At 37.4% G+C, this 12,566-nt stretch overlaps 1 protein-coding gene across 3 annotated transcripts in view; it reads left to right on the top strand.

Annotated features, from left to right (window-relative positions):
• The window catches only part of SLC37A1 (solute carrier family 37 member 1), a 175,819-nt gene that overhangs the window by 75,672 nt on the left and 87,581 nt on the right, over positions 1–12,566 (top strand). For all 3 annotated transcript variants that reach the window (XM_020973886.2, XM_078146507.1, XM_020973884.2), the window contains exon 8: positions 5,012–5,178. In XM_020973886.2, the coding sequence (XP_020829545.1) occupies positions 5,012–5,178 (167 nt within the window). The remainder of the gene's footprint in view (positions 1–5,011; positions 5,179–12,566) is intronic.

Genomic DNA, 12,566 nt, shown 5'->3' with positions numbered 1-12,566 from the left:
CCCCTGCCACCCTAGAGATGGCTACCATTAAACACAAATAGGTGTATGTGTGTGTGTGTGTGTGTGTGTGTGTGTGTGTGTGTGTGTGTGTGTGTGTAATTATTCTATACATCTATTTAGCAGTTCTTTTTCTGGATGCAGATAGCATCTTTCTTCTTATGTCCTTTTTTAACATTGGTGTATTTATAATAGTCAAAATAACTTAGTCACTCAAAGTCATTTTTTTAAGAAGGGTTTTTTATTTTATTTTATTTTTTGCTTTTTGGTGAGGTGATCAGGGTTAAGTGACTTGCCCAGGGTCTCACACAACTAGTAAATGGTAAGTGTCTGAGGCTGGATTTGAACTCAGGTCCTCCTGACTCCAAGGCCAGAGCTCAATTCACTGCTCCATTGAGCTGCCCTCGCTCAAAGTCATTATTAAAACAATATTACTGCATACTGTTACTGTATGCTGTATACAGTGTTACTACATACAATGTTCTCTTGGTTCTGCTCACTTTGCTCTTCATCGTTTCATGCAAGTCTTTTTCCATGCCTTTCTAAAGATCATTGAGCTCATCATTTCTTATAGCACAGTAGTATTACATCACAACCGTACGCCCTGCAATTTCCTGCTATTTCAGATTCTTGAAATTTCCAGTTCTTTGTCACCACAAAGAGAGCTGTTATAAATATCCCATTCCCATTCAAAGTTATAATTACTCTTAGTGAATTTCCCTCCATCTTATTTTTATTCACTATTTTCTCTCTCAGCCTCCCTTTCACTCTATCCCCATTACCTTATCTTCTCCCCACCACCCATTTTACTCACCCCTCCAAGAGTCCCCCTATCCTCTCCTCACATCCTGCAATCTCAATCCATACCCTCCTCCAAAAGTCTCCCCTATTCTCTCCCCCCGCTTTACCAAATCCCAATCCACAAATACCTTGAAAGTCCCTTCCCTACCCTGTCCTTCAGTTTTCTAACCTCTCTACATGTTCAGAAGACTTCCACATCCTTCCAGATGTGCAGGTTGTTTCCTCTTCAACCCAGATGCAGGTAAGTCCCAACATTACCAGCCCTCCACCCCGACCTGCTCCTCTGTATTAGTTTCACACCCCATTTTTGGAATATAATTTCTCCTTTACCTTTTCCTACCCAATTTTGTTTTTTAGAATCAGCCCATCATAAAAAATCAGCCCCAACCTTTCTTTCAAACTCCCTTAGTAATGATGACAGTTTTAAGAAATACTGATAACATTTTCATATATATATAATAAGGAAACAGTTTGACCTTAGTGAGTGCCTCATAATCAGTCTTCAATGTTTTCCTTATATTTCTTCAGGATCTTTGCTATCGAATTTCCCAATGTATATTGAATTTTCCAGTTTTGCTGGGAAAATTATTCTTGATTGTAAGCCTGTATCTTTTGGCTTTTGGAATATTGTATTCCATGTTTGCCACTTTTATTTATTGTGGCTGCTAAATTTTATGTGATCCTGACTGTGGATCCTCTGTACTTGAATACTCTCTTTTTGGCTCTTGCAGTATAATTTTTTTGGCTTGAAAGCTTGGAATTTTAATTAGAATATTCCTGGAAATTTTCACTTTTGGGTTTTTTTTTCAGATAGTAATCTGTGGATTCTTTCTCTTTTTACTTTCCCTTCTGTGCATAAGAGATCCAGACAATTTTCTTTTATAGTTTCTTGAAGTATTATGTCTAGATTTTTTTTTTGTCTTAGCCTTCAGGTAGCCCAGTGATTCTAAAATAATCTCTCCCTGATCTGTTTTATTGGTAAGGTTTTTTTAGCAAAATATCTTTCATTTTTTTCTATTTTTAAATCTTTTGACTTTGTTTTAATTTTTCTTATTGTCTTATAGAGTTATTAGTTTCTGTTTGGTCCTTTCTAATTTTCAAGATCTGTTGATTGGATAATTTTTTTTATCTTGTGCTAAACTGTGAATTCTATTTCTGAGTCTTTCTTCCTGAGCCTTCATTTCTTTTTCAATTCTTTCTTTAAGTGCCTCAATTTCATTTATAAAATCATTTTTTTTTAAAAATTCTCCTTCAGTTATTCCTAGAATTTTAGTGAAACATGTGCCCAAACTGTGTTTTTCATTGAGGCTTTGCTTGGTGGTGTTTTGGAATCATTCTCTTCTTCTGGATTTGTGAATGGTATACTCATTCTTGTTTGTTTGTTTGTTTTTTGGTTTGGTTTGGTTTGGTTTTTATGTAATTGGGGTTAAGTGACTTGCCCAGGGTCACACAGCTAGTAAGTGTTATGTGTCTGAGGCTGGATTTGAACTCAGGGCTGGTGCTCTATCCACTGCGCCACCTAGCTGCCCCCATAACTCATTCTTCGTGGTGGGATTTGGTTTTGTTGTCATTGCTTACTTATTCTTCTAGCCTTACTTTCATACTTGGGACTTTGCACTAAGGTCATCCTCTGTGCAGTTCTATAGAAAGAATGTCTAGGACTTGCTTGGTTTTATTTTCTTTTCCCTCAATCTTGATTTTTTTTTTATCTGTTTATTGAATGCTGCATACTTCACAGATATCAGACATATTCCAAGTTTGGGATCTGCAATCTTTTAGTGCACCTAAAGCATTCTGATCCAGGCTGATGTCTGATTGTTGTCCTCCTAATTTGAGTTTTGTAAGCTCATGACCCAGGTTTGGGTCCCACCAACACAACTGTGGTTGCCCCTGGCTGGAAGTGCCTTAAACTTCTGTTTGACCCAACTACAGTCTGCTAGCTAGGAAACTCTGCAGATTTGGAGGGACAGAACTGTGGGTTCTCATTTGATTTCAAATCTCTGCCTTTGTTATTCCACTGTAGACATCAGGTGAGGCTAATAGCTAGATCTAAGACCTTATTCTGCTTCTAGGATCAGAACCATATAGTTGCTGCTACTTTCTGAGTAAACAACCTCCTGCCTTGGTCTGCCTCATCATCAATCCTCACTGAATCTTTGACCCAGCTCTGGGGTATAAATGACAAAGTTGGCAATTAGCATCTGCTCCTGCTCTCTTCCCAACATCAGGCCTTTCTCTGCTGGATTTAGGACCTCTTTTTGTGCTAGCCCCAGGTGCTACTCCACCATCTTGGCTAAGAATGTAATTTTCTTGAGGTCAAAGTCTCTACACCCCTAGCAACTGGCACAATGCAGCACAGATAGATTCTTACAAATGCTTCTTGATTTAAATTAAATGAAACATTTGTAAATTTCACAAGTAAGTTTATATTCTGAACTGCTGTTGCCTTTGGCTGCTGCATTTCTCCATTTGACAGTGATCACGTGTTGGACATCCAAGTTGTTTTCCAGGCTCTTTTGTTATCCGTGTTGTAGAGATTGATTTATGTGAATTGAACTTCCTTAGGAAATGCTGACAATCTATGATATGGCAACATTTTTAGCCATGTCCATTTTTGATTATCAACATCTTATTTACATGGGGCAAGTTGGAATCGTGCTCATTTCATGCCTCATTCTTTTTCTTATCATTTAAGTTTAATATGGACTTTGATCTTTGCTATAATAATCCCACATTCATATTGTACACAATTCGTGGAACTCTGATATAGAAATAATGCCCAGGAATTTTCTATCTTTTCATAAGTAACCAATAATTTGTATGTTCGTGTGTGTGTGTGTGTGTGTGTGTGTGAGAGAGAGAGAGAGAAAGAGTTTTTGATTCATCGATTACATGTTTCTATGTTAGTCTATCAGACTTTGGCTCTTTTGTTTATGATTCCTGAGCCATAGTTTTCACGGTCCCCTATGTTCATCTTTGCATCAGAGTTATTGAGTGTTTCAGTTCATTTAATTTGAGAGATCTTACTGAATTTTTCATCTAATTTCTCTACTATCTTATCTCATACAGTAGATGTTGGTGAATAAACTATAATTATCTTTATGGCAATCTTTTTACAAATGCACATCTTTGATATAAATTGACTAAATGTCCAAAAAAGTGGTGTCTCTTGGTAGCTTAAAAAGGTTACTTGCTTTTCCAAGGAGGACCTATACTTCATCCTTCCATTTAGTTCCTTGGCTTCCTTTACATTCAAATAAAATTCCACATTCTACTGGAAGTCTTCCCTAATCCTTCTTAATTCAATGTTTTCTCTCTATTAAGCACTCCCTATTTATCTGTATATAGCTTGTTTGTACCTATTTGTTTGTTTGTTGTGAAATAGTGAGTTCCTTGAAAGGAAGGACTGGGGGGGGGGGCGCAGCTCGGTGGCACAGTGGATAAAGCACAAGCCTTGAATTCAGGAGGACCTGAGTTCAAATCTGACCTCATAACACTTGCCAGCTTTGGTGACCCTGGGCAAGTCACTTAACCCCATTGCCTAGCTACAAACAAAAAAAAAATAGAAAAGAGGGACTGTCTTTTGTTTCTTTTTGTATACCCGTGGCTTAGCAAAGTGCCTGGAACGTAACAGATGCTTAATGTTTATTGATGAATTAATTGCCACTTCCTTTTGTCTTCTAGTTTCATTTGTAGTGAGAATATAAATATTTATATGCTTCAGTTCCTCCCTCCTACCACTCTCTCACTCTGCCTGCAGAAGCTGAAGAGGGATGCACAGGACTAGGGGCCATCTTGTATTTTTCTTTGTTTTCTATGTTGCAAAGGCCAAAGAATTCATCATCTAGTCACGGTGATCATCATCAACCTACTGGAAATTTCAATAAGTATTTTTTAACAGAAGCCTTAGTCTATATATATTCTTAGCTCCATGAAAACATTTTAGCCAGCATTCCTTTACCTTTGCTAATTGTAAAATGAATACATTTTTATCCAACAATAGCCTTGTTCAGTCCTGAGAAACACACATAGTTGCATCTGCACAGGTACTCTTTATATCTGTATGTTTTATGAAATTGAATGAATAATTTTTCTTTGGAAAACACACAAATACCACATCTTGTAAAAAAAATTCATATATTTGCAGTATATTTTCACCTTTTTAAGCAATGCAATAACCATCTTGTTTTTTTGTTGTTTTCTTCTCTTTCAGGAGAGGCTTAATTATGGGCATTTGGAATTCTCACACCTCTGTGGGGAATATCTTGGGATCTTTGATCGCTGGCTATTGGGTGTCTACTTGTTGGGGACTATCTTTTGTAGTACCTGGTATCATCATTGCCTCAATGGGGACAGTGTGTTTTCTCTTTCTTATTGAACGTAAGTATAGAGTTCTATGAAATATAAATTGCCCGGGGAAGGACTTTGTAAGTCTAGTCATTAATTTCACCAGTAAAGTTTCCTTTGCTGGATCTTCATCTAGGTCATGCCCATTAAGCATTAATCTCCCCCAAGTCTCTGCCCTGAATCTTCTCTTCTTTGTCTATGCTGTATTTCTTGGCTATATCATCAAATACCATGGCTTCAATTATCATCTCTCTGTAGGTGATTCCCATATCAATAGATCTAGCCCTTCTCTTTTGAGCGAAAGTCAAAGTATGGACATCTTGAACTGTATGTCCCATAGCATCTCAATCTTAACATAGCCAAAACAGAAGTTATCTTTTCTCCAAAATCCTCCCCTTTTTTGAACTTCCCTATTATTGTCAAGGGCACTACTATCCTCCCATTCACCCACACTGGCAACCTGAGTGTCATCCTCAACTCCTCACTCTCACTCATTCCACAAAACCAGTCAAGACCTTTCATTTTTTGCCTTTACAACATCTTTCTTTTATGTCCCTTTTTCTTCACTCACGCAACCACTGCCTTGGTACTACCCTCATTACCTAATGCTTGAAAGTTTGGCAGTAGCCTTCTGGTTTATCTTCCTGCTTCAACTCTTCCCACTCTACACTATCCTTCATTCAGCTGCTGAAGTGAACTTTTTTTGTGGGGGGCGGGGTTAGGCAATGGGGTTAAGTGACTTGCCCAGGGTCACACAGCTAGTAAGTGTTATGGCCGGATTTGAACTCAGGTCATCCTGAATCTAGGGCTGGTGCTCTATCTACTGCACCACCTAGCTGCCCCCCACAGTGAACTTCTTAAACCACAAAGCTGACCATGTCACCTACTCAGTCATCTCAATTGGCTCCTTATTACGGCCAATATCAAATATAAAATCTTCTGTTTGACTTTGAAAGCTTCATGAAGAGTTTTATGAAACTTGATCCCTTTCTATCTTCTTTCACATAAGTCCCCTCCACATACTCTAATATCTACCTATGCTGACTTGCTCCCTGGTGCTTAAATGCAATGCTCCATCTCCTGACTCTGCACATCAATACTGGCTATCCCTCTTTTTTTCGTCACAATGTTATCTTTCCTCACCTCCATCTTCTGGTTTCCATGGCTACTTTCAAGACTCAGATGAGATCTCAACTTCTGCAAGAGGCCTTTCCTGTTGCTTCCCTCCCCTTTCCCTGCTATTTCTCATTAGCATAAATAATGTATTCACATTGTTCTGCATATTTCCATTGGGTTGGAACCAATTACCGTATTTTACATAATGATAACTTTGAATAGTATGAATTTGGACATATTTGACTACTACAGGAGATTCATTATTTGCACTAATTGGAACCTAGATGTATTTCCAATTTATGCTATATATATCTTGTATGACATATTTGTTTGCATGTTGTCTCTCCCATTGAAATATGAGTTCATTGAGGGCAAGGATTGTGTTCTTGCCTTTCTTTGTCTAGTCAACACTTAACTCAGTGCCCATCTTAATAATAAATGCTTATTGATTGATTGATTTCATTACATTACATACATTAATCATATTGTAGCCTTATTATTCCTCCTCTCCTATTGGGCAGATTTTTCCTTACTTGTTTGTAAACTTCCCAAAATGTCCTCCAAAATCAAGTGGGAACATTAAACAGTTGAGTGATAGAGCTTTAACAGGTGTCTTTATACTTCAATATGAGGAAAATAACTAGAAAAGATGAGTAGATGCAAATTTGCTTTCCTCTTTGTGAATCACCTTGAGCCCCTAGTCTTTAGGCTTCTCTTTCTATTTATCATCTTCAGCCCATCATCTGGCAGGCAACTCCAAGGAAATATGATAGACATTAAGTATTACCAAACATTTACTGCTCTCAGCATACTGAAGTTGCTTGCTGTTTTCATAAAGTCATGAAAAGCAGCCAAGCTGATATTCCTTTACTATGTGGTAATCACTAAGGCGACCTTCCAGCCTCCCCTTCTTGCTCACAGGAGCCTTCCCTCCTTTTTTATATTCTGTCCCTTCCAAGCCCCAGATGTACAGCATTTTTCACATTTGATGAACCTCCCGTTTATCTGGTAGCCTTACTGCTAAGTGAAGATTGTGTTATCTACCTACCTCTTTCTAAGAAGATATACAGTGTCATAGACTTAAAACTCAGGGTATACCAGATATCCTGATTATAAACTGTTTGAGACTGCCTTATTACTGAAAAGAGCAAATATTGAATTGGTATTTTATTTTCAATCAAACATAACTTTAGTATTTGTGGTCCCTACAATACTTCACGTCATTTTAAGGTGGTGTTGCTAGTGTTTGGACCCATGCTTTCACTGGCATATAGAGCTTCCAGTGAAGAAATTCTCTCTACCAATGCAGATCAACATTTATTCTGCAATTTATAGTCTTAGAAAGTTGACTGGGAGACTGAGAGGTTAAATGACTTGCCTAAGATTGCAAAGCCAATATGTGTCAGAGTTAGAACTGGAGTCCTGACTCTAAAGTGGGCTTCCTATTAACTATATTGCACTGCTTCTCACCTTGGAAAAAGCTTAATAATAGTAATAATTTCATAACTGTTATGTTTCTAATTATATAGATAAAAGACATATAATTAAAAATAAAAATAAGAAAACAGGAAATTTTACCTCTTTCTCCCACACTGAAAGTTCAAAAGATGGACCTAACTCCATACTAACATTTGTGAGTGTGTGTATACACATGTACACACACATTTGTAATTCCGTAGTGCTGCCAGGAGACATAAGTAACATATATGTTAATAGAATGGGAAGGTAATGTTTTCATTACCATTAGTGAAAATTCAACTCATCATTTATTTGGCTCTTTGATTATGGCTCAAAGCAATAATATCAAATGTTGTTAGAGAACTCCCTACTAACCACTGCAAATGAGGATTGATCAAGAATAAGAATTATCCATTGACATTTAACATTAATTCAGTGGGAACTTTGGTTACATGTCTATCAGTTTCTGGTGTCTTCTATAAATTACATGTCTTTCACATGTCCTTTTGATTCCTATACTTTTTTTTCTCTAAAATCAAACAAATCATTCTCTTTGGTTTTTTTTTGTTTGTCGTTGTTGTTGTTGTTTGCTTTTTGGCTAGGCAATGGGGTTAAGTGACTTGCCCAGGGTCACACAGCTCATAAGTATCAAATGTCTGAGCCCAAATTTGAACTCAGGTCCTCCTAACTCCAAGGCCAGAGCTCTATCCACTGTGCCACCTCGCTGCCACCATTCTCTCATTTTCATTATTTTAGGATATTCACAAAAATGAAGTTTTCTTCATGCTATCACTCCAGCCTTTTCCGTACTAGGACGTGGAGTCGAAGTTCAGGTTTAGCGATTATAGACAAACCATCTTTTGAGGGAAAAAGCCGTATTTCTAGTATCTACACTTCTTTTCTTATGTTAAAGCAATTAAATCTTTCATCATGACATCAAGTAGGCTTTATAAAAGATTCTCTAAATGCAGAATAAAGTTGGGTCTCTACAATATCTTGATACTGTTACCATCTCTACTCTGAGAGAATTAACTAAGCATAAACTAAGAACAGTTGTGCAGTAATGAGTTGCCCTTTGAAGGTCAAATTGCACCTTCATAGTCACCAAAGAAAAATGACTCCCTGTATTTACTCCTTTGGTCATTAACTTTCTACAGTATTCTGGAAGAACTGAAACATATTTCTCATTGAACTGCAAATGAAATGTGTCCACTGTATAAGTTCTGCACTTATATGTCATACTCTAATCTATAGTATGTATAATTGAATATTGCACTTTTTTCTATCACAAAATAAGGCTTGATTCTGGAAAGAACAGAAATAATGAATTGTTTTTGTGATTGTGCTTAAGTTTGAGATTTCTTAGTATTATCATCTCACCTAAGTCAATTGTTACTGCACCAACTAGGTACTGTAAAAAGATTCTCTACCTCTTACAAAAGAAAAGAAAATAGTCCGTGGTTCCTGCCTGGTCTTAAGAAGCTTACCATCCAACTAAGGAAACAGACCACAAAGTGCAAAATAACCGAAGAATATTTTATGGGGGAATGTATCTACATTAGAAATTGATTAGGCACTTTAGCAATTAAGCTATGTGCTGCTTCCAAATAAAGGCTGCACTCCTAAAATAAGGTCTTTTCCAAGAGGAAAAAAAATACAATTTCTGTTGTTTTTGTCGTTCAGTCTTTGAGTCACTTCTAACTCTGTGACCCATGGGCTATAGCACACCATGCTGTTCTGTCTTCCAGTAGCTCCCAAAGTCTGTCCAAGTTCATGTTCAATGTTTTTATGATACTCACAGTTTCTGTGATGTCTCATCCCCTGCCATCCCCTTTTCCTTTTGCTTTCAATCTTTCCCAACATCAGAGTCTTTTCCAATGAATCCTGCCTTCTCATTTTGTGGCCAAACTATTTAAGCTTCAGCTTCAATATTTGATCTTCCAGCAAGTAGTCTGAATTAATTTCTTTTAATATTGACTGATTTGATCTCCTTGCTGTCCAAGGGACTCTCAAAGGTCTTCTTCAACATCACAATTCAAAAATGTCAATTCTGTGGCAATCAGCTTCACTCACAGTCCAACTCTCACAGCTGTACATTGCTACTGGAAAAAACATAGCTTTGACTATATGGAACTTTGTTGGCATGGTGACGTCTCTGCTTTTTAGTATACTATCCAGATTTTCCATAGCTTTCCTTCCAAGGAGGAAGAGTTTTTTTCATTTTATGACTACAGTTACCATCTGCAATAATCTTTGAGCCCAAGAATATAAAATCTGACACTACTTCCATTTCTTCTCCCCCTGTTTGCCAGGAAGTGATGGAACTAGTTGCCAAGATCTTAGTTTTTCTGATGTTAAACTTACACTCTCCTTTTTTACTCTCATCAAGAGGCTTCTTAATTCTTCACTTTCTGCCATCAGAGTGGTATCATCTGCATATCCGAGATTATTGGTATTTCTCCTGGCAGCCTTAATTCCAGCTTTTGATTTGTCCAGTCTAGCATTTTGCATGAAATACTCTGCATATAAATTAAATAAATAAGGTGACAATCTACAGCCTTGTCATGCTCCTTTTCCAAACTTAAACCCATCAGTTGTTCCACATTCAGTTGCTTTCTGACCCACCTACAGGCTCCTCAGGAGACAAGATGATCTGCCACTCCCATCTCTTTATATATATACACACACGCAGTATATGAAGCAGAAGTAGACTTTTTTTCTGGAACTCCCTTGCTTTCTCTGTAACCCAGTGAACATTGGTAATTTGGTCTTTAGTTCCTCTCTTTCCTCAAAAACCTGCCTGCTTTCCTGGTAATTCTCAGTTTACGTATTGCTGAAGCCTCACTTGCAGAATCATAAGCATAACCTTTCTGGGGTATGAAATAAGCACAGTTTTTCAGTAATTTTGAATATTCTTTAGCATTGTCCTTTAGGATTGGAACATAAACTGATCTTTTCCAATCCAGTGGCCACTGCTGAGTTTTCCAAATTTGCTGGCCTACTGAGTATAGCACTTTAACAACATCATTTTTTAGGATTTTAAGTAGCTCGGCTACTTCTATCACCTCCACTAGCCTTATTGTTAGCTTCCAAAGGCCCACTTGCCTTCATTCTCCAGAATGTCTGGCTCTAGGTCAGTAGCCATACAATCATGGTGTTAAGATCTTTCTTCCTTAGTTCTTTTGCGTATTCTTGCCCCTCTTCTTAATCTCTTCTGTTTCTGTTAAGTCCCTACATTTTTGTCTTTGATCATGCCTATTTTTGCATGAAATATTCTCTTGATATCTCTAATTTTCCTGAACAGATTCCTTGTCTTTCCCATTCTATTATTTTCTTCTATTTCATTTAAGAAAACCTTTATATCTCTCCTTGATATTCTCTGGAGTTCTGCATTCAGTTGGGTATTTCTCTCCCTTTCTCCTTTCCCTTTTGCTTTCCTTCTTTCCTCAGCTATTTGTAAAGCCTCATCAAACAACCATTTTGATTTCTTGCTCTTCTGTTTCTTTGGGATGTGCCTCCTGCACAATATTGCAAACTCCTCTGTCCATAGTTCTTCAAGCACTCTTATCTACTTGATCTCCCTTAAATCTATTTTTCACTTCCACTTCATATTCATAAGGGACATTATTTAGGTCATACCTAATGGTTTTCCCTAATTTCTTGAATTTAAGTCTGAATTTTGCAATATGATCTGAATTTTGCTCATGATCTGAGCCACAACAAGGCAGTGATCCAGGAGGGGCAACTTATGTAAACACCAAAAAATAATTATACAAACTTACCATATAATACATTTATGTGTGCATCAGTACACTATAAGAGGGTTTTAAAAATATTTCTTTCAACAAATACTAATGTTTATTCATTTTATAAGTATTTTTTCTCTCAATAACTTCCTTTGTCCTTTTCTGACTAAAAGCAAAATTACAAACCACACTTAGTTTTTCTATAAGCCATATTCAAGAAGGAAAGTATAGTGTTTGGATTCAAATGGTAATTATTAAAGGGATAAAAAAAAATCCTATCTCCTATCTCTCCTATACCTTTCAGTAGCTTAATTCAGAGTCTCCTGAGTCAATGATTCACTTCTTCCTTAAAAGGTACAACTCACCAAATTTCCCTTCTAAAATTGGCAGTATTATTAAAATCATATGCAGGTCTCTAAATAGTTATAATAATTTTTCATTTGAAAAAAATTTACCCTCTTTGGTCTTAAAACAGCTATATATGCAGGGGCAGCTAGGTGGCACAGTAGATAGAGCACCGGCCCTGAAGTCAGGAGAACTTGAGTTCAAATCTGGCCTTAGACCAAACACTTGATACTTGCTAGCTGTGTGACCCTGGGCAAGTCACTTAACCCCAATTGCCTTAAAAAAAATAGCTATATGCAAATGAGCCAAGAGACCATAATGTCCCACATCTTTAAATTTTTGATACAACCTCAGCCTCTGGTGGAGTAGGTTCACTGTTTGGCTCGGTTCCTACATAACATTGGTCCCATAAAGTTTGTGTTCAAAGGTATCATCTCTGTCAGATGAGTCCTTCTGTGGGCACTGATGCTAGGCTGACTATAAAACCTGGATTAGCTCTGAATCCCAACTTCCCATGGCTTTCCCAACCTTTCAAAACTCAAGGTTGGAGACTCCAGTCTCTTTCATCTGAAAAGGAAAAGAACAGAGTCCAAGGACTGAGGCCTATTTCTAAGGGCCATATAACTTCAGTAGGGAGAAGACCCCATGGACTCTCTCCTCTTACAGGGTAGTCTCCCATGGATCACAAAGAGCAAAAGAATCAGCAAAGTTCACAAGACCAAATGAAGCAAAAGAGGAAGGTACTGAAATGACAGG

The sequence above is a fragment of the Phascolarctos cinereus genome, unplaced genomic scaffold (assembly GCF_003287225.1).
Source record: "Phascolarctos cinereus isolate Bilbo 61053 unplaced genomic scaffold, phaCin_HiC Scaffold_726;HRSCAF=1367, whole genome shotgun sequence".
Classification (NCBI taxonomy): Eukaryota; Metazoa; Chordata; class Mammalia; order Diprotodontia; family Phascolarctidae; genus Phascolarctos; species Phascolarctos cinereus.
The sequence above is the reverse complement of the archived record's forward strand: the minus strand, read 5'-3'. Positions and strand labels throughout refer to the sequence as shown.